Source organism: Cavia porcellus, unplaced genomic scaffold, assembly GCF_034190915.1.
Source record: "Cavia porcellus strain 051 isolate PalLab524CR breed Dunkin Hartley unplaced genomic scaffold, mCavPor4.1 scaffold_20, whole genome shotgun sequence".
In the NCBI taxonomy this organism is placed as follows: Eukaryota; Metazoa; Chordata; class Mammalia; order Rodentia; family Caviidae; genus Cavia; species Cavia porcellus.
Window position 1 is genome coordinate 29,922,345 of NW_026947503.1, and position 26,697 is coordinate 29,949,041.

The 26,697-nt window shown below is 35.7% G+C and overlaps 1 protein-coding gene across 5 annotated transcripts in view; it reads right to left on the reverse strand.

Annotated features, from left to right (window-relative positions):
- The window catches only part of Dcc (DCC netrin 1 receptor), a 1,081,241-nt gene that overhangs the window by 52,998 nt on the left and 1,001,546 nt on the right, over positions 1 to 26,697 (reverse strand). For all 5 annotated transcript variants that reach the window (XM_063231626.1, XM_063231625.1, XM_063231624.1 and 2 more), the window contains exon 25: positions 18,597 to 18,713. In XM_063231626.1, the coding sequence (XP_063087696.1) occupies positions 18,597 to 18,713 (117 nt within the window). The remainder of the gene's footprint in view (positions 1 to 18,596; positions 18,714 to 26,697) is intronic.

A 26,697-nucleotide genomic window follows, 5' to 3' on the forward strand; every position in this document is an offset into this window, starting at 1 on the left:
TAAAACGTTTTTGAAAAAACACCTTTCCTATTTGTAGATGTCAAAAACTGCTTAATTTTTTGACATAAATTAGAACAGTCTTGTATTCCAAAACTTTAGTTTTGGAAATATTTTAATCTATGATTCATTTCTGATGGGGTATAGAGGTTGACATTTATTTTGAGCATAGTTATAAAAATAATCATCCCTACGTAAATTGGATAAAGCATTATGTATTGAAGTATCTTTGGCATTTCCTTCCAAATGTGTTCTATCTCGTACACACACACATACATGCAAACACACACACATACACGCATACACAAATTTAAATCATTCACTGTACACTATGCTTATGTAAAACAGCTGGGGGACCAATATCACTAAACATTTTCAATAAATCTCAGCTCTCTGGCCAAATGCGATAAGAAATCTCTTCTGACACACCTTACTGACAATTGAATTTATATCTGACATCGATGTGCAAAAATTTTTCAAGTAGAAATTCCCTTACCAAATTATTTAGCTCCCTGAACAGGGCTCTCTGTGGTATTTGAAAACTTTTACAACCATCTTTAAAATGTTAGCATTAAATGCTACCTACAGGAAATCTAAAATAAAGTCTTCTTTTATTGCTACAAATTTTAAGAACTAAACCTCTCCCTAGGTATTTCTGAACATGATACTTGACTGAATTGAGAGATATGATGAGGAAATGGGGATAGTGAAGATTATGATATGCTGAACTGGAAAGAAGCAAAATGATATCTTATTCTGCCTCTTGTTGCCATATATTTTCAGCAATGACCTACTATAATCTGATTAGTGTCTTAATATTCATATCTCCTTAATATTTACAGAAATTCTTTTATAAGCAAGAATGCACCCTCCAATATCTACTCATTGAAAGTCCTTGTTTGAAAAGTACTAACATTCACAAATATGTACTTTGTAGTTATCCTTAACACGGGAGTGAAAAACCTAGGTGTTTAGTTATACTGTCCTGGTCCATTATCTAGTTGTGCCACCTGCTAGTGAGTGTCATAGACAGTATTTAAATAGCTATCAATGATCCCACATCATACTACATTTTCTTCCCTGTGGGGTTCCTTCACACATATTATCAGGTTTGGCCTGATAACTGGTAGAATGTGACAGAAGGGATAGTAGGTCACCTCCAAATTTAAGTTAAAAAAAAAATTGTTGTTCTCTCCATTTTAGCTCAGGTACTGAGTGCTTCTTGGTCTTACTCTCTGTGAGCACATCCTCTGCTGGAATCACACCATAAGGAAATACTGGTAGAACATGGGGAAGCTCATGTGCTGAAGCACTCAGGACCTCAGTTAAAGAGTCTGCCATGAATGTTTAAGTGCCACTTAGCTAATTTACTTCTGAATTCTTGATACTCAGAAACTGTTGATTAAGTGATCATTGTTTCACATTGCTGTATTATGGGAATAATTAATTAACTGTACATAACTGTACTGACAAGTAAATTATTAAAGCTATTTTCTAAGTTTTCTCATTCATACATTGGGGATAATGCCAACTTTATGGTGTGAATTTAAGAATGAAAGAGAGAGGTATAACAAGTCTGGGAGCAGAAATCAGATTCCCAAGACTATTGGTTATTCTTATTAATTTGTGGGGCTCCAATGTTCACCCAACACTAAACTGGCCAGCACTTAATTGGAAATACTGCAAAAAATATTTTGTTTGCTCTTGAAAAGAGGAGTGCGACTTGTTAAGATAGGAGCAAACACAATACTTTTTGTTTCAAATTTTGAACTTAGGAAAATGATAACCCTGTGAGGTCTTCATATTTAGAAAGTAAAGGTTTTCCACCAGGGGAGAAACATTGAATATAAAAGCAAAAACTGAGCTCAAACTGATTTAGTTAACTGTGACCTAAAGACAGACCTTTCATTTATCTGAGTAGTGCTAGAGCTGACTCACTTTTAATGTGGCGTATCTCCATGTCACAAGATGAGATATGATATGGAGGTGACTGATTCAGTGACTACCACAGGTTCTCTATCAACACCTATCTGCCAAGACATTGTGCACTGGCAGGAGAAAAGTTTAAGGCTCCTACAAACTATCACAGCTTTCGCTTCCTTTATATTGGCCATGTGAATTGAGATATTTTCAAATGAGATATGTCTGTGAAGTCCAAAAATAGGAAATAGTTGTTCGTATCTGGGAATATACATTGACAGCATAAGCATCAGCCTGAAGATGAGGCTGGCGGGAAGATAATTCCTAGTCTGTGTCCATAAAATTCTTTTGTGATGAGCTTAACATACCATGGTGTTTCCTTCCAAGAATACAAAGCAATGTTTCCAAGACACTGTGATTCCACTGGTCTTAAATATTTGTAAGCTACCTCAGATCCTCCCCCAAACATCTTTACTCAGATGGAAAAGTTCTTGGGGTTAAAGATAGTGCATTTTCTTGTTGAAATCTTTAAGAGTTGAAAAAAAATGCCCAATAAATCTTAGAAAGCGAGCTGCACTTTTATTGTTCTGACAAATTTTTCTAAAAGCTGTTTGTATCCTTTTCACATTCCATCATCTAAAATTTTACTTATGCCAACTTTTTGCCAAGTCTCCTTTTGATCAATTGCTATACCTTTGAGAAACAAGCCATTTCTTGCCTTGGAAAACTCTCTAAAATTGAGGCAAAAGGCCTGAGCACCACACTTCAGAGGTACATCATTGCTAGCTGCACAGAGGATCTGAACTCTGCCCAGTTGCAGCAACCCAGCACAATCCATCAGGGAAATGTATGGCCATTCACACTGGTCACAGAAGTACTGAGTCTAGCCTAGATCAGAGCCCCAGAGCCACCCAAGATGGAGCTATGACAGCTCTTGGAGAATTTGAGCTTGCCCATCTGAATGCAAGGCCCCAGTTCCATAGCTCAGTGGTGCAGCCCAGTAGTCACATGGTGGGTCTTGGAGATTCTGCACTCCACCCAGGCAGCAGCAAGGCCCCCAGCACCATATGTGGGGAATGCACTCTGGCTAGCTGTGCACTCCAGAGGCTCTGAACTCCTCCTAGCCAGAGGCAAGAGTCAGGTGGTGCCACACTCAGGTTGGTGCTCTGCTTTGCCACCTGAGTGCCAGAGGTTTTGAACTCTAGCCAGCCAGGTATTAGGCCCTGGTGACACATTGTAGATCCATCCCTATTAGCCACCTATGTGCCAGAGGTTCTCAACTCCACTCAACCAGTTCGAGGCCCCAGCAACACACTCCTGGCCTATGTTCCTGCTAGCAGCAAGAGGATCCAACCTCTCCACAGACCAGTGTCCCAGAGCAAACCACAGTACATCAGGGAGACACCTGCCCAGCTTCACAGGTCACAGAGCACAAGGATCCAGTGCCATAGGTCTAGCCCCAGGCATATCAGAGGATTGAAACTCTGCCTAAGGCAGTGCCTCAGTGAAATCCACTAGGAGGGTGCCTGACCAGCCACATGGGTCCCAGAGGAAAATAATAAAATGAAAGAACAAGACACAGTCTCAGTCTTCTAGCCCACAGAGAACAAACGTAAGAGGCACTGAAATGGAAGACCCTGAAAATTGTACTACTGAACTTTCTGAAGTGATAGAAACTGAAGTAAAGAAACAATTCCATGAAATTATAGAGGGAATCAAGTCAGAAATAATCTCTCAGGTAAAAAATGAAACGACAAACATTATGAAAGAAATGCTGTAGGTATTTAAGAATCTCTAAATTAAAAAAAAATAGAAGAACATGAGAAAATCATGGAAATCTTGAATGGACAATATAAAACAGAATTAGAATATATGAAACAGATACAAAGGGATATTCAAGAAATTAAAAATTCCATTGAAAGCTGGCAAAACCATGTGAATGAAGCTGAGGATAGACTCTCAGACCTTGAAGACAGGATGGAAGTTTATAACCACAAAAGAAAAAAAATCTCTTAAAGATAACAAGGAACTAGGAAAAAACAATTCAACAGTTGAAAGATGATGCAAAGAGAAACAATATAAGATTTATAGGTGTCAGTAAAACAAAACAAAACAAAACAGGGGTCCACACAAATGACGTGCAAGACTATTTGCAGAAAGTTTTCCAGACATGAGAAGAGAATCTGATATATATAGATAAGTGAGACATACAGCACCCCAATTAATCATACTTAAAATAAATCTTTACTCAGACACATAATAATTAGGATATCAGAAATTCAGCACAAGAACAGAATGCTAAAGGCTGTCAGACAAAAGAAACAGATCACATATGAAGGAAAGCCTATCAAAATCACAACAGACTTCTCAACACAAACCTTCAAGTGAGAAAGAGCTTGGAGCAAAGTATTTCAGGTCCTGAAAGAAAACAATTTTCAACCTAGTTTGATATATCCTGAAAAACTATTTTTAAAAATAGATGGAGAGATAAGATACTTTCATGACAAAGAACAACTGAAGAAATTCATGGTCACCAAACCAACATTACAAAGAGTACTGAACGACACTCTAGAAAGAGACAAAGATAACTACAGTCTCAAGAACAACCAGCACCAAGCAGGGCAAAAAAACCTAGAAAAAGTAGAAAACCAGAAACAGAAGATAGCATGACAGTGGTAAGTCTGTACTTACCCGTTTTCATCAATGTAAATAGTCTCAACTCACCAATAAAAAGAACTGACTGGTAGAGTGGATTAAGACTCAAATACCAACAAGATGTTGTGTACAAGAAACACATTTAACTCAAAAGGAAACTCATAGACTAAAATTCAAAGGATGGAAAACAATTTTCTATGCAACAGGAACCCAGAAAAAAGTAGGAGTAGCTATTTTGTTTGTAGACATTGTGAACTTCAACCCAAGAATGATCAAAAGAGATTTAAAAAGGCCACTAGATACTTGTTAGGGGAAAATTCAAGAAGAGAATACAATCATGAATATATATATATATATATATATATATATATATATATATACCAAATATGGGGGCATCCAGTTATGTAAGACAAATAAAATAGACATAAAAAACCAAATAATAAGAAAGTTATAACAGGGACCTTAACACCCCATTGTCACAAAAAGACATATCAACCAAACAAAAAATCAACAAAAAATAACAGAATTAAATCAAGCTTTTGAACAAATGGACTTAGTAGATATGTACAGAGTGTGTCATCCCAATACATCAGAATGCACATTCTTCTCAGCTGCACAAAGGTCATTCTCTAAAATAGATCATATACTAGCTCACAGAACATACTTAAGTAAATGCAAAGGAATTGAAATAATTCCATGCATATTATCTGACCATAGTGCAATAAAATTGGAAATTAATGATAAAAAACCTCATGAGAACCCCATAAACACATGAAAATTAAATAACATTCTCCTAAGCAACCAGTGGATCACAGAAGAAATTAAACAATATCTGCAATGGAATGAAAATGCAAATACAAATTACAGGAACATATGGGACACAATGAAAGCAGTTCTCAGAGGGAAATTTATAGCACTAAATTCCCACATTAGGAAAATGGAAAGAAAAAAACACACATAAGCAAGTTAATGCTACATCTCAAACTTATAAAAAAAGAAGAGCAAGTCAATCCCAAAGCCCATTGTAGACAGGGAATTATAAAGATCAAGTGCAGAAATTAATGCAATTGAAACTAAGAAAACAATACAAAGAATTAATGGATTGAAGAGTTGGTTCTATGAAAGAATGAATAAAATTGATAAACCCCTACCCAACCTTATCAAAAAGAGGAACAAAAAAGCTCAAATCCATGCAATAAGACATGAAAAGGATGAAATCACTACAGACCCTGCAGAAATAAAAAAGATCATCAATACTTACTTCAAAAACTTTTACTCTCATAGATTTGGTAACACAGAAGAAATGGACAGATTCCTAGAAACATGAATTACCAAAGCTGAATCTAGAAGATGTTAAACTACTGATTAACCCAATTTCAGTTAATGAAACTGAAAATGTAATTAAAACCTTACCAATAAAGAAAAACCCAGGTCCTGATGGATTCACTGCAGAATTCTACAAGAAATTCAAGGAAGACAATGCCAACACTCCTAAAACTCTTCAAAGAAATTGAAAGGGAAGAAATTGTCCCTAACTCATTCCTGGAAACAAGTATTACTCTAACAACAAAACCAAAGAAAGATTCAACCAAAAAAAAAAAGAAAATTATAGGACAATCTCTCTAATAAACATAGTTGCAAAAATCCTCAATAAAATACTACCAAATAGAATGCAACAATTCAACAGGATAATTATACACCACGATCAAGTGGGATTCATCTCAGGAATGGAGGAATGGTTCAACATAAACCAATCAATAAATGTAATCACCATATCAACAAAGCCAAGGACAAGAATCACAAATTCATTTCAATAGAGGCAGAAAAACTTTCTGACAAAATCCAACACTCATTCATGATAAAAACCCCACAGAAAATTGGAATAAATGGTCTTTGCCTCAATATGATAAAAGTCATATATGATAAACCAATAGCCAACATCTTACTAAATGGACAAAAACTGAACATTTTCAATATAAAATCAGGAACAAGATAAGGATGTCCATTATCACCACTTGCATTCAGTATAATTCTGGAAACATTAGTCAGAGCAATTAGACAAGAAAGAGAAATAAAAGGAATAAGGATAGGAAACGAAGAAGTTAAATTATCATTGTTTTCAGATGATATGATACTCTACATAGAAGACCTTCAAAACCCCATTGGAAGACTTCTAGATGTAATAACCAAACTCAATAATGTAACTGGACAAAATGTAACACTCAAAAATCAATAGCATTCCTGTACACAAACAAGAAACTCACAGAGAGAAACAAGGGAAATCACACCCTTCATTACAGCATAAAAAAAAAAAAAAGAAATACTTAGGAATCAATCTAACAAAGGAAGTAAAAGATCTATACAGTAAAAGTACATTATACTGAAAAAGAAAATCAAAGAGGATTTGAGAATATGGAAAGATATTCCTTGTTCACGGATAGGAAGAACAAACATTGTGAAAATGGCCATTCTCCCAAAATTGTTATACAGTTCAATGCAATTCCAATCAAAATGCCATTGGCATACCTCACAGATCTAGAGAAATTGTCCCTAAAATTCATCTGGAACCAGAAGAGACCTAGAATAGCAAAGGCGATTTAGGGCAACAAAGCTAAGGCAGGAAGTATCACAATCCCCAACTTGAAACTATATCACAAAGCTACTGTGATAAAATTTGCATGGTATTGGAATAAAAACAGACCTGAAGATCAATGGAGTAGATTAGAGATACAGCCTCAGCTACAAACATACTCAGCCATCTTATCTTTAACAAAGTGGCCAAACACGTAGACTAGAAGAAAGATAGTCTCTTTAATAAGTGGTGCTGGAAAAGCTGGCTTTCAATACGCTGAAAACTAAAACTAGATCTGTATCTATCACCATGCACTAAACTGAAGTAAGAGTGGATCAAAAATCTAAATATTAAAACAGAACCAATAAATCTATTGGAAGACAAAGTAGGTAGAAATCTTGACGACATAGGCGTAGTCAGAGAGCTTCACGAAAAATCAAACTGTACAGAGAAACAGTTCTCAGAATAAACAACTGGGATCTTCTCAGAATCAACAACTGGGATCTCATCTTATTAAAAAGTTTTTGCATGTCAAAGTAAATCTCCAACAGAGTGAAAAGAAAACTCACAAATTGGGAAAATATCTTAGCCAACTGTCCCTCAGACAAAGTCCTCTATCTAGAACTTTTATAAAGAATTTAAAACATTGGACCCCCAAATTTCAAGGGGATAATCCAAAAATGGACACCTGAGATGAAGAAATACAGATAGTAAATAAATATAATAGGAAATGTTCAACATCAATGGTCATTCAGGAAATGCAAATTAAAACAACACTGAGATTCCATCTCATTCCAAAAAGAATGGCCAAGATAAAAAATTCAGCCAACAACAAATGCTGGAGGGACTGTGAGAAAAAAGGAGCTCTTCTCCACTGTTGGGGGGAGTGTAGACTGGTGCAACCACTGTGAAAATCAGTGTGGCGATTCCTCGAAAAGCTAGGATTAGAGATCCCATTTGATTCAGCTATCCCACTTCTGGGTATTTTCCCAGAAGAGTTAAAAACATCGTTCCACAGTGATATGTGTGGACCCATGTTTATAGCAACACAATTTGTAATAACCAAATCTTGGAAACAGCCCTAGTGCCCATTAATCAAGGAATGGATAGAAAGGTGTGCTATTTTTATACAATGGAGTACTACTCAGCTATAAAGAAAGATTGCATCAAGACTTCCATAAATAAATGGATGCAACTTGAGATCATCCTTGTATGTGAAATAAATAGAACTCATATATGTGAATATCATATTGTCTCCTTGTGTACGAACTGAGTAATTATATATGTTCCAAAATCTACAATAAATACTGTGTAAGGGTAACAAATTGTTCAAAGAGGAAAAGTAATTGCAATAAGGAAGAGAAAAAGAAAAACATATGTGTGTGAGTGTGTGTGTTTCATGATAGCTAAAATGACTACTACTAATTGTATTAGTTATTGAAAAAGAAGTTAATACTCATATGTTTAGATTCATTTTACGTATCTATATCTGTTAATCTAAGCAACCCTCTTGAAGGTAGCAATATGCAATATTACAACCATTGTCAAATTCCTTTCATCTTGTTTCATAAATCTATACTGTTACTGTATTTGGTTTCTTGTTGTTTGTCTGTATTGCTTTTTGTTTTTGTTTTGTGTTTTTTTTAATCTTAAATAAAAATCTTTCTAAAATCACAAATGCAATAGAATTACCAATCAATTAATTTTATTTTTAAAATTTGCTTATAAAAACACCAAGGAACAAACTCTGTGCTTTCAACTCTCATTCATTCACAACTGTGTCTCCGCCCATTAGTGTGCAAAACCATTGCACTGCACAGAGTATTGCATAATCACATGCTTAGGCCAAGAGGCTGCACATAGTTCTGTAAAGCACAGCTGCTTGAAGATCATAGTGAAGGAGGAAAGAGAATGTCCCCAAAGCCTCGAAGAAACAAATCTGATCTTAACAACATTATGATCCAACTAGTATTAGGAATCATTTGTTAGGTAATGATACCATTCCTAATGCAAATTTGAATGAGATTTGAACTCTACGCTCTTTCCCTAAATCTCACTGTTCTGATGAAGGAAGATTTGTGCTATTGGTGCTATTGTGGTACTCCAGAAGCTGTTTGTATTTATTTCTCATAAGAAAACAGATTCTGAACTGGGACTGAATATCTCAGAGGCTGGGATTACTCCTTGCAGGCCAGCCCCTTTCGTGTTCATCTACACAGAAGTAGGTTCTCTAGAGCCCAGAAGCTACAGCCAACAGAATCTCAGTGTTTTATCTGTATTTTAAATTGTGTTTCATGGTGGCATTTCCTTCATGTATGCAACATACTGTAGAACTCAATTTTTTAGGATACACTTATTCTCATGTAGCTTTATTTCACTTCTCAACCACTTCTCTAACCCACTCTTTGTGTTCTGCAGGCATGTGAATGAAGCCGATGGTGAGAATGGAAAGACAACTCATGGTGAATGTTCTAGAAAGTCCAGAACTAGGAAGTACGCCCACAGCTCTCACAAAGCAAAACTGGCTTTGTTTTTTTAAAGTATGCACTATATTTTTAAGAATTCTTTTGCCTTAAACAGTTAATTTACCATTATGATAGTCTCTCAAATATTTATAGGAAAATAGAAAAGAAAAAAGTGAAATTGAGGAGGATTCTGTCCAATAAACACATATTAATCAATTACTAGTCCAATCATTTAAATATAGAATGATTCAAAATTGCATTTTTTAATCTTTTATAATATATTCTAACAACAGTTTTATCCCATTTATTTAATAGTTTTGTGGGCCATAATAAAATCATTCAATACCTGACCATGAAATGCTCAGGACAGTCAGTATATAAACAGAGGCTCTGCTCCAGTGATACTTAGTGTAAACTGTTAAGTGGTTAAATTACAGAGCATTGATTCTAAACTTGATTTCTTCTGAGTTCCAGTCCCCTTCTCTGCTCCAGAATTTCACAGAAGAAAATAAATTGGAAGTGGCCTCACAAATAGTTTCATCTCATTGTGTCATAACCTTCTAGGGATCAAATGTAAATTTCAGTCTCATAACATTCTAAAGATTAAATGTAAATTTAAATGTCTCTCCAGGAGCTCAGCCAGAGAAGCTGCACACCCAAAAGCATGTACAATCCGTACTTTCTCCTAGGGTACCCTGCATCAAAGATTTGAGTCAGTGGGCAGAAAGCTAGCCCTGCCCTTGCCTCACCCGAAATAATTCTAAAGAGCCATCTCAGGTCAGCTGAGACCTCTGTTAACCTGCATTATCTGTTCAGTTTCTCCTACACCCATTTCTTACACACATAGGTATTATCCCGCAAAGCACTCATTGAACTATCTGTCTCCTTATTTTCAGCTACTGTTGCAGTCTGACTTCTAGGAAAGCCAAAATGTAACTGTATAGCTCCTTTAAAAGTTTCAGAAAATCATCCCTGTGCTTGTAAGTTTTTGTAATTAATTTCATTAAATTAAGAGATAACATTGAAAATATTACTTTGGCCACTGTAAAAAGGGTCCCCCTTTGGCCCTGTTTTCATGCAGGAAGATTAGACTGGTGAGGCAATAACTCTTCTCCCTGCCTGAGCCATCAGCTGGCTCGTCCCTCATTTGCGTCAGCTTACTTAGCTGTGGAGTGTTCAGGGCTGGCAGCAGCATATGCCACCCATTACTTTCCACCAAGAAATATCATCTTTGACAAATAAGCAGATTTTGCCCTCCCATGAAATTAGATAAAATTTCCCTGTGGGTTTTAAAAACCACAAAACAACTTCAGATAGCTTATATTTTATCTGCTAATTAACATTTTATAGAGTATGGTACAAAATGTCGCAGAAGAAAGAAAAATAATCCTACCAAAATAATGATTCCCAAATGGAACAGCAAACATCTTTATCTATGTGACTAGAGATCTGAATAATGCTATGGAGTTAGACTATACAAAACACAAGCCAAGACTCAAAAGCATTGTAAATCTACATAATCATAAATGAGAAGATTCAGTACATTCATCTAATAAACAACACACAAATCAGTTTTTTAACTGTAGTTATCTAAGGCAAGGCCTGGTATATCAGGCACAAACAGAGTATTTTATTCATCAGAAAACTTATAAGAATCTATTTGGAAATCAATTACACATTGAAGCAGTTTCCTTTTGTTGGATATTATTTTACTAGTGGAGATATTGCAGATATCAAAGAAGAATGCATGTGACAAAGGTATTTCATTTTTTGTCTTCAGTACTCTGCATTGAACTGAATTCCTTGCAAATGCCATACAAACCTGCAACCATTGAGCTATGTGGTATTATTACAGGCAGTTGAATTAGATAGAAATGTTGAAAGCAGTCAGACAGGGCTGGGCCCCTGAACGAGCCAGTGCAGAAGATGAGATACCTTGCAACTGTGGGAGAGAGAGACACTTCCACTGTGGGCCAGATATCAAGACAAAAGATAAATCAAATGTGCCTACATACTTCCTAAGAATAAGCACCAGGAATTGATACTCTAACTAGGTCTCTATCACCATAAGGAAGCCAGGCTTCCCTTTCCCAGTCTCCCACAGGAAGAGTCACTGTTCAGTATACATGCCCGCTTGATACACGAGTGGCTTTCCATTTCTCCCAGATTTAATCTCATTGGTTGGTCATAGTTTTGTCCCACCTCATGCCCACCTTGGGAGTTCCCATTTTTCTCCACCTTAGACCTGCCTCACCTTGTGGATTTGCTCTATAAAAACCTCTAGAAAGAGCAAGGTCCTTGGCAACCTACTTCGGACCTCTTCTCTCTGTCTCTCTGTCTCTCTGTCTCTCTGTCTCTCTCTCTGTCTCTGTCTCTGTCTCTGTCTCTCTCTGTCTCTGTCTCTCTCTCTCTCTCTCTCTCTCTCTCTCTGTCTCTCTCTCTCTCTCTGTCTGTCTCTGTCTCTCTCTCTCAGACAGAACCCTTCTTTCTCTCAATAAATACATTCTGCTCTTAACCTCCATTGTTCCTAAAATTCATTCTTTGATTTTGGAGAACATGAACTTGTACTGGACATCTAGTAGGTTGGGAGATTCTTTCCCCTATTTCTGCATAATTGAAAAATGTGGTGAATGTTTAAATTTTTTAAAAAAAATTATTATAGTTAAAAACACATTACCTTTAATCATCTTTAAAATATTTCCCTTGTTTTGAACACTTTTATCCCATCACATTTGCCACTTTCTGAAGCAGTTCCAGAAATCCTGTTTTATGAGGGTCTGTCACTGTAAATTCCTGATTGTCTCCATGTCCTGAGTTGATTCAAAACATGTACAATAATTTTTGGCAAATAAAAATCGTATCATATATACCTCTCCACCTTATTCACCAGGTCTTGCACCCTCTGACTACTGGATTTTCCCCAAAGTAAAAATGATAATGAAAGGTAAATATTTGAACTTACCCAGTACAACTAAAGACATTCAAAAAGGAAGTTTCCAGAGGTGCTTCAGAAAGTGGCAAGAAAGATGGGTTAAATGTTTTCAAAGTGAGAGGAAATGTTTTAAAGAGAAAGTAGGTGAATATATCTTTAACTATAAAAAAATTTTAAAAATCTAAAAAAAAGATTAATGGTAATGTATCTTTAAATTTAACAAATTTTTAAACACTTAAATATTTGCCATACATTGTGAGCACACATAGTACATCCTCTGTCAGTGACAAAGAAAGATATATACTATTGCTTCTTCATTTCTTATTGAACTAAAATATTCGTATGGAAATTTGGGAATAAATTAACAATAACATCTAACTGTTTTCCAAAGTGAAATGCTGGGTATTCATTGTCCAAAGCAAGAACTAGAATATTGTCATGACTGTGCAGTAGTCCCTCTAGTCGCTAAGCAACTCCCATAGAGAGTAATTGTCTTCTTAATTCTAAAACCATAAATAATTTTGTCTGTCTTAGAACTACTTCATTTTTGTCTTAGAACATTATCTAAGATATTTTACTTTGTGCTTTGTAATTCTAGTTAGTTCAATTTTGTAGCTGCATGCTCTTTCTTCTTTCTTTCTTTCTTCCCTCCTTTTTGGTATCAGGGATCAAACTCATGACCTCATGCCTGCCAGGCAGGCATTTGTGCCACTGAGCTAAATTTCTGGCCGTGGCTATATGCTTTTTCATTAGAATGCACTACTATGTATGCATTCTGTGTAACAAAGATTTTCTCTGACAACAGATACACTCTTGGATGTGTCTTTTGGTGAACATATTAGAGTAATATCTTGGTTCACAAATGCTTCTGCTTATGAACAGTTTGGCCCCCTAACAGAAGTGTTTGGCAAACTTTGGCTTCTCCTTGCAAACTGTGCATTGTGTGATGTGCCTGCAGCCATCTTCTCTCCAGGAACATGAACACAGCCATCTTCCTCAGAGCCATGGAATGAACGAATGAAGTTCGTGAACCAAGGCACCATTGTGTTTCGGGGTGTGTATTATAATTCAGAACAGAATAAGTTGGTTAGACTAAATTTTATTAAAGCTATGTATCAATTCAAAATCATGTACATGAATTATTTAATAATTTAAAGTAAGAAAATTAAATTTCCGGCAATTTTATGGGCCCTAGTCATATAGCATGACATACTATGAATGATACTCTGTTACAATAGGCCCAAAGAAATTCAGAGCTTTGGATGAGAACATGAGATAGTACACTAAGAGGACAGAATGAGCACAGGATTTGGCTTCAGATTCTTAGTACCTAGTTTCCATGCTTGTAAGGTAGAAATGTTCTTTTCAAAAATCATTTAAAAATAAAGTCATAAATAAAGGAAATCACAAAAGCCATCCTTATCTTTGAAAAAGCAGTATAACCTAGAGGTTCAGAAGATAGCCAGGTATATTCTGCAATGAACTGCATAAGTAGTCTAAGACCCATGCGAATAATAAGGAAAACTTATTCTGGTATCTAGGTTGTAGTGTGCTTTTCAATTTGTTTAATTTTATTTTGATAGACAGTAGGAACCCCTGGATAAATTTATGGAGTGCAATTCTGTGTTGAACTTGTTTAAGGAAGAAATCTTGCAAGTAAGATATGTAAAACCTGGAAGATACCAGAGAGAGAAGGACCAGTTTTTGGAAATATTTTGACTTGAATATCTGAATATATAATACAGTGCGTCAAAGCTACAAAAGTAGAATAAAATATGGTTATTCAAATATAAAAAATGGGAATCATCATGTCTCAATGAAAGACAGAATAATATTATGAGGATTAAATAAAATAATAAATAGTAAGATATTTACTAAGTGAATAGTGTTCAAAAATTCTCAATACTTGTCAGACTGCATTTCATTGTTATTTCTAAACCATTTTTTAATGTTTAATGAAAACAGTTTTAACTGAATTTAATATATCAAAAGATTAGAAGATATTTTATCTATAACTGATTATTAAAAAAAATCCTCCAAACTGATGTGTTGCAAACGTAGGAAGCCATTCTTATAACATACTTATTCATTCACTCATTTGATAGATGTTTAGCAAGCGCCAATTTTGTGCTAGGTACTAAGCTATGCAATATGTGAATATGAAGATGAATTGCATACATTACTACCCTATTATGAAGTAATTTACAACCAGTTTAAGAGGAAATATTTAGTCTTGAATATCTGAATATGTAAAACAGTACATATAAGCGACAAAAGTGAAATAAGATACTGCTATTCAAATATGAAAAAGGGGAGTCACCATATCTAGATGGAGTAAAGATAGTAAATGTTGTTAGGTTGGACTTCCACTGAGTCATCACAAGAGTGAAGAAGTGTACAGAAGGAAAATCAAGTGAAGGGCAATGCATATTGGAGGACTGATAATTAGTCCATAATTAACATACGTGTGGACTTGCCAAGAGCTTGGGTACATAGAAAGACCAGCTGTAAAATACCTAGATTTCCATCTGCTGTGCTAAAGAGGTGGTAGTGTTTTTCTTATTTGTTTTATCTTGATAGGCAGTAGGGACCACTGCATAAATTTATAAAGTACAATGCCATGTTAACTTGTTTAAGGAAGAAATCTTGCAAGTAGGATACATAATACCTGGAATAGTTAGAGACAGGAAAACTAGTTATGGTGCTATCTTGGCAGTTTCGGTGTAGGTATAAAGTACAGAAGGGCAGATTGGAATAAGTGAATGGCTAGGGATTCAAAAGGCACTGTAAAAGAAAAATCAGTGAGATATTGGGACATGCTGGATAAGGCAGTTACATAGGGGAGAGAGAGGTCCTGCAAAGATATGGAATCAGTTATTTTTGAAGAGAAAGCTGTAGAAGATTGGTGCAGGCAAAACTTAGTTACAAGAGGAAAGTGGCTAGAGGAGGCAGCTAAGGGCATAGTATCTGTATCTGCGTCGTATAGTGGAAATAATCAAAGATAAAGGACAATAGCTTAATGCCAAGTATTACAGCTGGGATAATAATGATAAAGCATGCAGAACTAAAAACACATTTTAGAGCCCCAATTCGGGTTCTGTTTTTACTGCGTAACTAAATTGTGGTTACTTAACCTTTCCAGGCCTCAGTTCCCTCATCAGTGAGTCGGTCATAATCATAGTATCTTCTTCATGAGCTGAACAGTTGGCATTCACTGTAAATGCTGTCCACACTTTTGTAACTATTATAATACAATTGAGAGAAGATGTATTGGAGCATAGGGGAGGCATGGCACATAGTACTACTTAGAAATTAACAACTCTTCATTCATTTATCTGCAAAATTATATGGAGTGTCTACCATGTACCAGATGCTCTTCCGGGTCGTGAGGATACAAAGTGATCAAAACAAGCAAAATACCTGCCCTTTTAGAGATTATATTAAAACATGGGAAGCAAATAATAATGGGCATAAAATGCAAGTTGGATAGTGATATTCATGAATAAAATAATGAAGTAGAACAAGGGGAGACAGACCAGAGATGCTTTGTTAGTTAGTGGTCAGGGAAGACCTGCTTATGAAGATGGCAGTTGAAAAGACATTTAAATGACTTAAAGGAGAGGCTGTAAATATATGTAAAAAGGGATTCCAGGCAAAGAGAACAGAAATGCAGAGTCCCTGCAGTAGAAGTTTCTGTTCAAGGAACAGGGGAGGGAGGGTACTCGGCTGTAATGAGTCATAGCAAAAAGTATCAAGGCCTGAGGTGAGGGGTAAGCACAGAGGTAGGTCCCATGGGGCTTTCTATAACACAGCAACATCGTGGTTCTAAATGGAAGCAGAAGTCACGGAAAAGGAACATGTTGGATTACATAGATTGGAAGGCTGTAGTGTAGCTAACTGATTGTAGGTGCTAGAGCTAAAGAAGCGACTACTTCTCAATTACGACAGTCTAGTACTCTGTAAGAGATGGTGATGCCTTGGCTAAAGACTAAGCAGTAAAGATGGGAAGGAGTGGTCTAATGTGGTACAAATTTTGAAACCAGGATGTATAGCGGTTTGGGATACTATTTGGGAGGATTTGGGAGGAGAGGAAGTCATAATAAGAAAGCATGAAATGAGAACTTCGATAGAAGTCAGAATGGTACCATTTCTTGAAATGAGGAGAAAGGTACACTGATTAGACTTGCAGATGAGGACAGGGGATTATGCAAAAGCATAATGTCTATTTTGAACATAGCAGGCACACTGAACAGCCATTTGGAGACATGGAGTTGACTGAGGATTAAGAGTTGCTATGGACCCTGGGGAAAGATACGGATAGAGGTACAATTTGGGATGCATCAAATTTAGATGGCATTGAGCCATTGCTCCTATAGGACACTATCTAAGATGCTAGTGTAGGCAGAAAAAGGGGAACTCTGTTACTCTTAAGAGATCAGTAAAAACAATGGGAATAAGAAAAGGGTAACTGAGGAGAAGTAGCCCAGGGGAAGTAAGAAAATTGGAGGCTTTTAGAATATTACAAGTCAAGGTAAGAAAGTTCTAAGGAAAAATTGGAATCTATGCCAGATTTTGCTGAGGCACAGATTTGACCATTTGATGTTTGGAGATACTGATAACATTGACAATCATGGTGACTGTGAAAATCAAAACATAAAGATTACAAAGAAGGAAAAGTAAATACAGACAATTTAAAATTTTCAGTAAAAAAGAGGAAAGGAGCTTGAGGTGGGAGGAAATGGAATATCAAGAGAGTGCTTTAAAACTATGGAGTTAAGGCAGAATAGTAATTATTATGGAGGCAGTACTAGTGCTTCATGCAAGGAAAGGGATAATAATAATAGTGCTTGGGTGAATGAGAAGATTCTCAGACAGGAGCAGAGACAGGTCAGCTAGATCTGAGATAAACACGGGAACACTATTTTCTGAACGTTTCTCTTTCCTTGATGATAAGGAAGAAAATCAGTCATTAAGAATGGTGGATATCAAGATGTATTCAAGTCTGGAAAGTCAGAATAAACAGAAGACATTCATCTTATAAAACAATGAACTACTAAAGAAATGCAGTGCCATATTCCAAACATATGAGATCTACCATTGGACTTGTGGTCATACAAATCCAGTGGAAAGACTGGGGGTTCTTCTCCAGACACATTTGGCTAGGAAGGCACATGGAAGGAATTGGTGGAGTTGCTAATTTAAACAGAGTTGAATTTTTTTTAAGATGGGGAAAGAAGATCAAGGGAGATGAAACAGAAGATAATATATGACTACAGATTCTAAACTGAATCTGAAGGGAAATGAGGACATGAAAGAGATGAAACACAGGGAGAAGGTGGCCCAGTTTGGGAATTGGAAGCTCTAAAGGAATTGAAGAACTGTGGCAAGGAGGCAATGAAATAAGTGAGCAGAAAGAAGGATGACAGAATTTGAGGCTTTGTATTGGTTTGGTATGACATGGAACTGATTAACTGTGGTGGGGAGAAGCCAGTATCATTGAGGGAAACAAAAGAAACTAACAGTCCAGAGTATCAGAGAGGTTACCTGTATGAGGAGTGTAATCACTAAGACTGATCATAGAGGTAATTGGAAAGGAAGTGATCCCTAAACACTAATATCTTCAGTGAACGTGGAGGATGACAGAAAACTCCAACAAAGAGAGGGTAGTGAGTAAAAGTCTGACAACACTTGCTGCAAGGGAGTTAGATTGGAATACAACTTGAACCTAACAAAGAAGTTAAAAAACAAAGCTACAAATGTGGTCAATGGAACGGAATCAGTAATACTGAGAAATTTCAGCTCCTTTTACATAGATTCACATTTCTTCAATATATAGCATTCTATTTACTAACAGACGTTCAGGTGTATGCAAAAATACATGAACAGAATAAACATTATGAATATCTAAGTAGAAATGTATAGCTTTGTTTATTATTTTCTATTTGCCTAGAAAGCTCAGAGGAAATCCTAATGATTACTGATAATTTGATATCTTATAGAAATATGCTAATGAAAAGCATTTCATTACTTATTTGTGTCTTCAGGCTTCACTCACCAGGATTGCTGGACTGGGCCTCCATGGGAATCATGAGCTTAGCCCGAGTAGCTCTGCGCGCTGCCAGTGTCCTCTCCAGTGTAGACATGGAGCTGCCTGCTTCCTCGGTGTCTTGACCTAAAAAGAAATTAAACAATAAAAAAGAATTGTTTTGAGAAATATTCATTCTTTAAAGATGCAACACTTCCTTTTTAGCCAGGTATTCCAATGCCTTGCTAATATTAAAATCATAGATGTTTTAAATGACAGTACAGTATTTACTGTCTTTCAAACAATACACTTTCACAGTGGAACCATTAAGGAAATTAGCCATCAGCTCGTTACCCAGAAATAACTATAATTTATATTTTGATGCATATCATATTTTCATATGTATGCACATGTAAAGCAGGGAGGAATATGCTAATATTTTTCAAAAGTGACATTAGTATATACTATTTTATAAATTGCTCATAAAAATTACATGAGCATCTTTATCTGTCAATAAATATTAGTAATATTTTTAAAAGCTACTTAATATTACATTGTATTATTTACTGAAACCTAATTTTTAAGTATTATTTGAAGAAATCTTGCTTATATACATTGACTAAAATATGACAAATGAATTACAATTGAAAAATAAAAATATTCATGTTTATATAAATTTAACATGATTTCATAAAATGCCATACAAAGAGTCACTAAAAAAACAGAGAAAAAATGATATATACAGATGGAAAAGTTACTGATAGTACATGCTGAAGAAATAATTGAATTTCTGAATAGTGTGTATTTTATGTGCTCATTTGTGTAATACACATGTAAAATCATAATGTCCCTATGCATGTACATGTGTTTATATATACATGTACATGTACATGATATACATATATGCTGAATATCTGTTTAGAAAATTCACACATTTTACACTATAGGTACAACTTTTCACCTTTTTGAACATTTCTGTATCATATGCATACATTCTTTTTAAATTAAAATCATAATTAAAATGTAGAATACTGCTGATCAAACCTTTCATGGAGGTGAGATAATGGTGGCTACCTAAATCAGAATCTGTATACATCCTACAAAAACCACACAAATGCGTCTAGAAATAATGTTCTTATGTCTAAGTAAAAAGGAAGAAACAGTACTTTCTAGCAAACTAATTTCAAGCTTGTGTCACAAAGCCTTTGTGGAAGGCTGGGTATCCATCTATAAGAAACTATACAGGAGAGGAAAGAAGAATAAGGAGCTCAGGATTGATGGAAAGCAGCCCAGAACAAAAAGTACTCTCCAGTATAACAGTACTGAAAAAGTTTCCTAGGGAACCAAAGCACCTAAAATGTATAGAGTTTTCAATAGTGAAAAGTACTTGCCCTAGTATAAATTACTGTACAATTATGGCAGTGCTCTAACATAGTAGAAGGCCAAAGCAGTAACGCTTACCAGTTCCTCCTTCTTCTCCAGCCCTAAGTGCAACTCCCCTTCTTGTTTGCAAGCACAGAGAATTCCAACTGGTTCCTTACACATCCTCAATGTCTGCCCCATGTTCCCCTTCAATCAGAGGTCATATAAGCCTCTGCCTCTCTGTATCCGGTCAAAGGAGACAGCATAAGCACCATGGGTTGTGTGCTCCTTTCCACGTGCTCAACTCAATAAATCTGTTCATTTTGTACTTTTTGCTTCTCTATTATGCCAGAATATAACAAATAGCATCATCAGAAAAAGAAGGAAAGACAATTCTTTTTATTTAAAATTTAGTATTTAAATAAGTTAATACTGTAATAAAAAGGAATTTTGAAAAACTAGGACTGAAAGATTAAACAACAGAAAGAGGAAAAACTAAAGTATCTTCTCTCCTATTCAATTTTTAAAATTAATATTTGACAATGGAATTCATAATTAGAACATCATACGATGAAAATTTTTGGTACCAAAACAAAAACAAAAACAAAAAAACCTTAGGTATCAAAAAAAAATTTTTTTTCCTCAAAAAATTTCCAAATCCAACTATGGTAATGGTAACATAGTTTTCTAATAAGACACTTGATGTTGTTGAATATTTTCAATTTTGAAAATAACTTTTTTCTTAGAATGGAGTATATTTGGTATTATAAGAGTTCATGGAAATCCTGAACAAAATTGTTTTTCTATTACTAATTTTAGAGTGTAAATCTTTTTGGAAGTATGCTAGTCAAATTCATACCTTCTTCACTATAAATGAAGAAGAGACTGGCGTAAAGAGTGATTCTCTGTCTCGGACACCACTAGTCTGCCTTGGTGGAGTACAGTTCCTGTTCCCTCATCCCACCCTTTTATTATGCACCCTTTTATTATGCCAATAAAAGGGGTTTCACAGCTTTCTAAATCCCTTTCCACTTTCTCCTTCCCCCTCCGGGACTGGACTGCACTCCCACTCTGTGGAATCTGTTCCCACCTCTCTCATTTAGGTTAGATTCCTTCCCTGAGTGAGGAAAGTTTGCATGAGATGGCTGGAAGTTTAAATCTGCTGTTTTTTAATAACTGCCTTTGTTTGAACTTGCCCCCCCCCCAACATAATAAAAACCTATCTTCAGTGCTCAGAAGTTACTAAGCATGAGCTTCTGTGAGCCAAGCTGGCCAAATAAAAATCTTTACCTCTCAAGAGTGTACTCTTGGTTCCTTAGCTGTCTGGAAAAAGTCTAGTATCGTGTTTTCCACAACACAGCAAATATTTTAGATAATTCACTCCTGAGAAGGTTTAGTTTTGCTCACAGTTTGGGAGTGTTGATTCTTGATTGGTTGACTCTGTTGCTTTTGGCCTAGGGCAGAAGCACGTGATAGAGCACAATTGCTCACCTGATGCTGGAGAAGTATAAGAAAGTGAGGCAGGGGCCAGGTCCACACCCTCCTTTGAGGCCAAGCTGCCTGTGACCCAAAGGCCTTGCACTGGCCATGCTTTCAGTAGGCACTACTTCTTAGTGGACACCGTGGGTTGGGACCAAGTCTTTTTAACACATGAACCTTCGGTAACACTTTTACAAGCTGTAGTAGGTAGTAACACTTTCAGGTTTATCCTCTGCTTTTTAAAGCAAAACAAAACAAAACAAAACAAAACAAACAAACCAAGAGCCAACATACTAATGTTTGAGGCCACTGAGTTAGAAATATTATAGTCAGCCAGATAGGGCAGGGCCCTCAAATGAACGAGTGCAGAAGGCCAGATACCTTGTAGCTATGGCAAAAACAGACAACTCCACTGTGGGCCAGATCTCAAGACAAAAGATAAATGAAGTGTGTCCACATAGTTCCTAAGGGTAAGCAGCAGGGATTCATACTCTAACTATGACTCTATCACCCTGAGGAAGCCAGAAGTCACCATCCCAATCCCCCGCAGGAAGAGTCACTGCTCTGTATTCATGCCTTCTTGCGATATGGCTTGCTTCTCCATTTCTCCCTGATTTAATCAATTTTATCTGTGCCATTAATCTTACTGGTTGGTCATAGTTCTAACCCACCTCATGTCTAGCTTTTAGTCCCATGTTTTCCCCACTTTAGATCTGCTCTATTTGTGGTCCCTAGAAAAGACAGTCTTTGGCAATCCATTCAGGACTCCGGTCTTTCTCTCAGACAGAAACTTTCTTTCTTTTCTTATTTTTTTTAGGTGAGGGAGTACTGGGGATAAGATTTATTACTTTTGCATTTTCCAGCAGGCCTTTGTGCTGCTAAGCTAAACTTCCAACTCAGAAGCTCTGTTTCTCTCAATGAATATATTTTACTATTAGCCTTCGTTGTTTGTAAAATTCACTCTTTGATTTTAGAGAACACAAACTCATACCAGACATCTAGTAGGTTGAATGTTTCTTTCTCTTATATCACTAAGCTACATGCTCAGCCTTTGAAAAAAATATTTTTTTCTGTTACTGGGGATTGATTTTAAGGTCTTTAAGTTGTATTCTAATCCCTGCTTTTAAAATTCTTTATTTTGAGAAAAAGTTTTGCTACATCACTAAATTACTTATATTGGTTTCAAATTTCCAATTATCTTAGCAGAGTGAACAGTTTACAAGTATGCGCCACTGTGCTCTGATATTATTAGTCATTGTTTCAAATGGATTTGGGGCTGAGGATTTAGGTAGTGCGGTGAGCACCTGCCTGGCAAGTGCAAGCTCGTGAGGTACAAAAAGAAAAAAAAAAAAAAAAGAATCAAATGGATTTGGGAAATTGAAACAAAATATATAGCAATTATGTAAAAGAAATTAAAAAAAAAAAAAAAACACGAGGTTAAGTGTCCAATAAAATTGGCCATTACAGGTTATGTAGTCTTTTCAAAGATGTTATTTGCATCATTGAACAGAACTGACTGCAATCTCACTGTATTAATCTCCACTTCGTATGCTTTAATTTTGTAATCTGGACAGCTGTTTGTAAGTTGACAATGTGTGATATTAACTGGTGAACTCTTACTGTATGTTTTCTCTCTTGAAATTCTGTGTTGCTTCTAGCCTTTTACTGTCTTGCTTCATTTAGTTTTGTTTTTCTCTTTAAATAAAAAAAGATGTTATTTGCTAAACAGAACATCTTTTATTTTCACACAAAAAGTCAAAGACTACCAAGTACAAAAATGTTAACATTGACATGTTCATGCTTCAGAAACAGAAGTAAGGGACCATCCTGGTGTTTTGCTGCAGTAGACTTATGCTAGGAATTCATTTAAAGAAAGGTAATTTTATCTCTTAAGACATGGAGGTGAGCCCTTTCCTTTATTGCATTTAACATGAGAGAAGAATTTTGAAATCCACCAGATGTAGAAGCATATCTCATAAAACGTTAACTTTTGTCACCTCACTTCCTGGTTATTTCAGTAGGGTACTCTGCAATGGTGATTAGGCATTAAGATAGATTTTGTTTAAGGAGCTTGCATATAGGTGTAGGAAGAAAGGCTGAAATGGGTGAAAGAAAAAGTTACTTCATTAAAAATTTAAGTAAGCTATTATTCAACTTTTCCTTGAAATATTTGGATAAAACTTCATATACTATAGCTTCAAATATTTCCATATCAAGAAGCCCAGAATAAAGCCTTTCTAATTAAATAAGTGAAAACTTTATAAGGCTTCAAGGCCACATAATGGGGAATCATGATTACCACATATTTTTATATATTTGAATCATTACTTACATTAGGGAAACTATTCGGAATTCACACATGCGAGATTGATTTATTTCACTTATGAGTATGGTCTCAAGCTGCGCCTATTTATTGATAAATATCTCAATGTGATCCTTCTTTATAGCTGAATGATACTCCATTGTATAGAAATACCACAACTTTTTTATCCATGCCTCAGTTGATGGGCACTTGGGTTGTTTCCAAGATCTGGCGATTACAAATTGTGCTGCTATAAACATAGGTGCACATATATCACTGTGGTATGATGCTTTCAGTTCTTCTGGGAATATGCCTAGAAGTGGAATAGCTGGAATAAATGGGATTTCCAATCCCAACTTTTTGAGAAATCTCCAGACAGATTTCCACAAAGGCTGTACCAGTCTACACTCCCACCAGCAGTGCAGGAGAGTTTCTTTTTCCCCACAGCCTCTCCAGCATTTGTTGTTGGTTTTCTTGATCCTGGCCATTCTTTCAGGAGTGAGATGGTATCTCAGTGTGGTTTTAATTTGCATTTCTCTAATGACCAATGATGATGAGCATTTTTTCATGTATTTATTTGCCATTTGCATTTCTTCATCTGAGAATTGCGTATTCATCTCAGATGCCCATTTTTGGATTGGATCTTTGAATTTTGGAGGTCTGAGTTTTTTTAATTCTTTATATGTTTTAGACAAGAGTCCCTTGTCTGAGAGAGAGTTCACTAAAATCTTTTCCCAGTTTGTGGGTTTTCTTTTCACTATGCTGGAGATTTCTTTTGACATGCAGAAACTTTTTAATAAGAAGTGGTCCCAGTTATTGATTCTGGGAAGTATTTCCTGTGCAGTTTGAGTCCTGTTCATGAATTCTCTACCTACTCCTATGTCTCCAAGGTTTCTACCCAATTTGTCTTCCAATAGATTTAGTGTTTCTGTTTTAATATTCAGATCTTTGACCCATTTAGATTTTAATTTAGTACATGGTGATAGACATGGGTCTAACTTTAGTTTTCGGCAAATGGAGAGCCAGTTTTTCCAGCACCATTTATTGGAAGTTTTATCTAAATATTTCAAGGAAAAAGACAGACACTATGGTAACTACTATTAAGTCGGGTTATTTGGTGGTGAAGCACTAGGTTGCTGAAGCAGTCATGCTTTGACCTCTATTGTTATATTGTTATGTCCTGTTTTATCTCAATCTCTCCCTTATTCTTTAAAAAAATATTTAGTTATTTCTTATGTTTGTTTTAATTAAGGGGAAAAAGTAAAAAAAAATTAGGATATATAATAGTAACTCTTTTTGATTTCCTATTAACTTGTTTTGAAGTCCTGTAATACTCCCACGATCTTGTTTTGACTGATTAGACTCTGTTCCATTCTGTATGATAGAATCAAGTTTGAGGGTATAGGCAACTACTTTGAAGGCAATAAGATTCACTAAGATGCCCGTTCTGGTTTGACTATTGTCTCCTTTGGAAGTCTTGTAATGTTTACAATGCCTAAGTTTTATTGGTCTTGTTCTCTACTGTTTTGTCCAACTTTATAATATCTAATGAGATAGACAATTCTTTTTAAGGAAACAAGAGACAACGTTGATAACCATTGTTGATAACCTTGTACTCTGTCCTACATCATGTGCTATGTCTATCCTTGGTTTTGACTGACAGCTTTGTTTTGCCATATTTGACTTTATTCTCTCCCCCCCCCCAAAAAAAAGTAATAAGAACTAAGGAGTAATAAAATCCAAAATGTGTAAATTTTGTTGTAAAAAAGAGAGGGGAAAAAAAGAGCTCTAACGGATATAACAGCAAGTGTGTTTAGGGGTGTTAAATAGCTGACTATATTAATGTTTTTGGATCATTGAACACAGCTGTTTGCAGTCTCTCTGTTTGAATGTCCACTTTGTATTCTTTGATACTGTGATTTGAGCAACTATTTCCAAGATGATAATATGTAATCTATTAACAGGTGATTTCTTACTGTTATGTTTTTTTTTTTTTGTAGTTCTGTATTACGTGTACCCTTATACAGCTTTGTTTTGTTTTGTGTTTTTCTCTTTTTCCTCTTAAATAAAATTAAAAAAAGAAAACTTTTCCCCCCCTTACTAAAATGCAGATATCATAAAACAATTTTGGGTTATCCAGAGAACTAATTTCATGGGCATAAAACCGTATAAGTCCATCTACAGTAAATATTACATTAATTAGTTAGAATTAGATCACCAAATCACACATTGGGTAAAAAGGATGCTCAATCTTGACTGTCCACTACAAACTTAAAATCTTGAACATGTTACTTAAACTATCTTAATTTTAGTTACTTTATTGCCTTTATGAGGAGGATGACAACACTAATATCAAAGCATATTGTGAAAATTAAGTAATATAATGCATGAAAATACTTCTTATAGAACTTAACATGAAGCAAACTTTTCTTTCATAATTATTACCTACTCAAAACCTATCATTAACTACAGCACTTCTTACTAGTGCTGTTTATAGATGTTGACATTTTTTCTTTAAGAACACACACATACACAATGTAATGCTAGGTATAATTTGCAGGGTTTTGAGAGCAGCTAACTGTAACTACAAAGTATACAACTTGGTCCTCAAATTAAAGCAAATACATACAAACAGCCTCTCATGCTAAAGAAAACATTCATCATTTGGAGTTAAACCTGTTTTAAGACTCGTTTTGTAGGACATCAAAACCAGTATGAATATCTCCACCTATTATCTCAGTATATGAAAGAAAAAGGGAAAATGTACATGAAGTATCATAGGTTTAACTGACAAAACTCTCTGAAGTCAGAGAGGCAACTCTATTCCAATTGATGTCTTCCAGGGAGAGGGTATTTCTGCCTACTGTGTCCAGTTAAGAATAAAACCACAGGACACACCACCTTTAAAAGTAATTCACTTTTCAGATGGAAGGCTGCTTAGGAAACAGGGAGCAGGCTTGCTGGTCTACCCTATCTCTATCTATACAG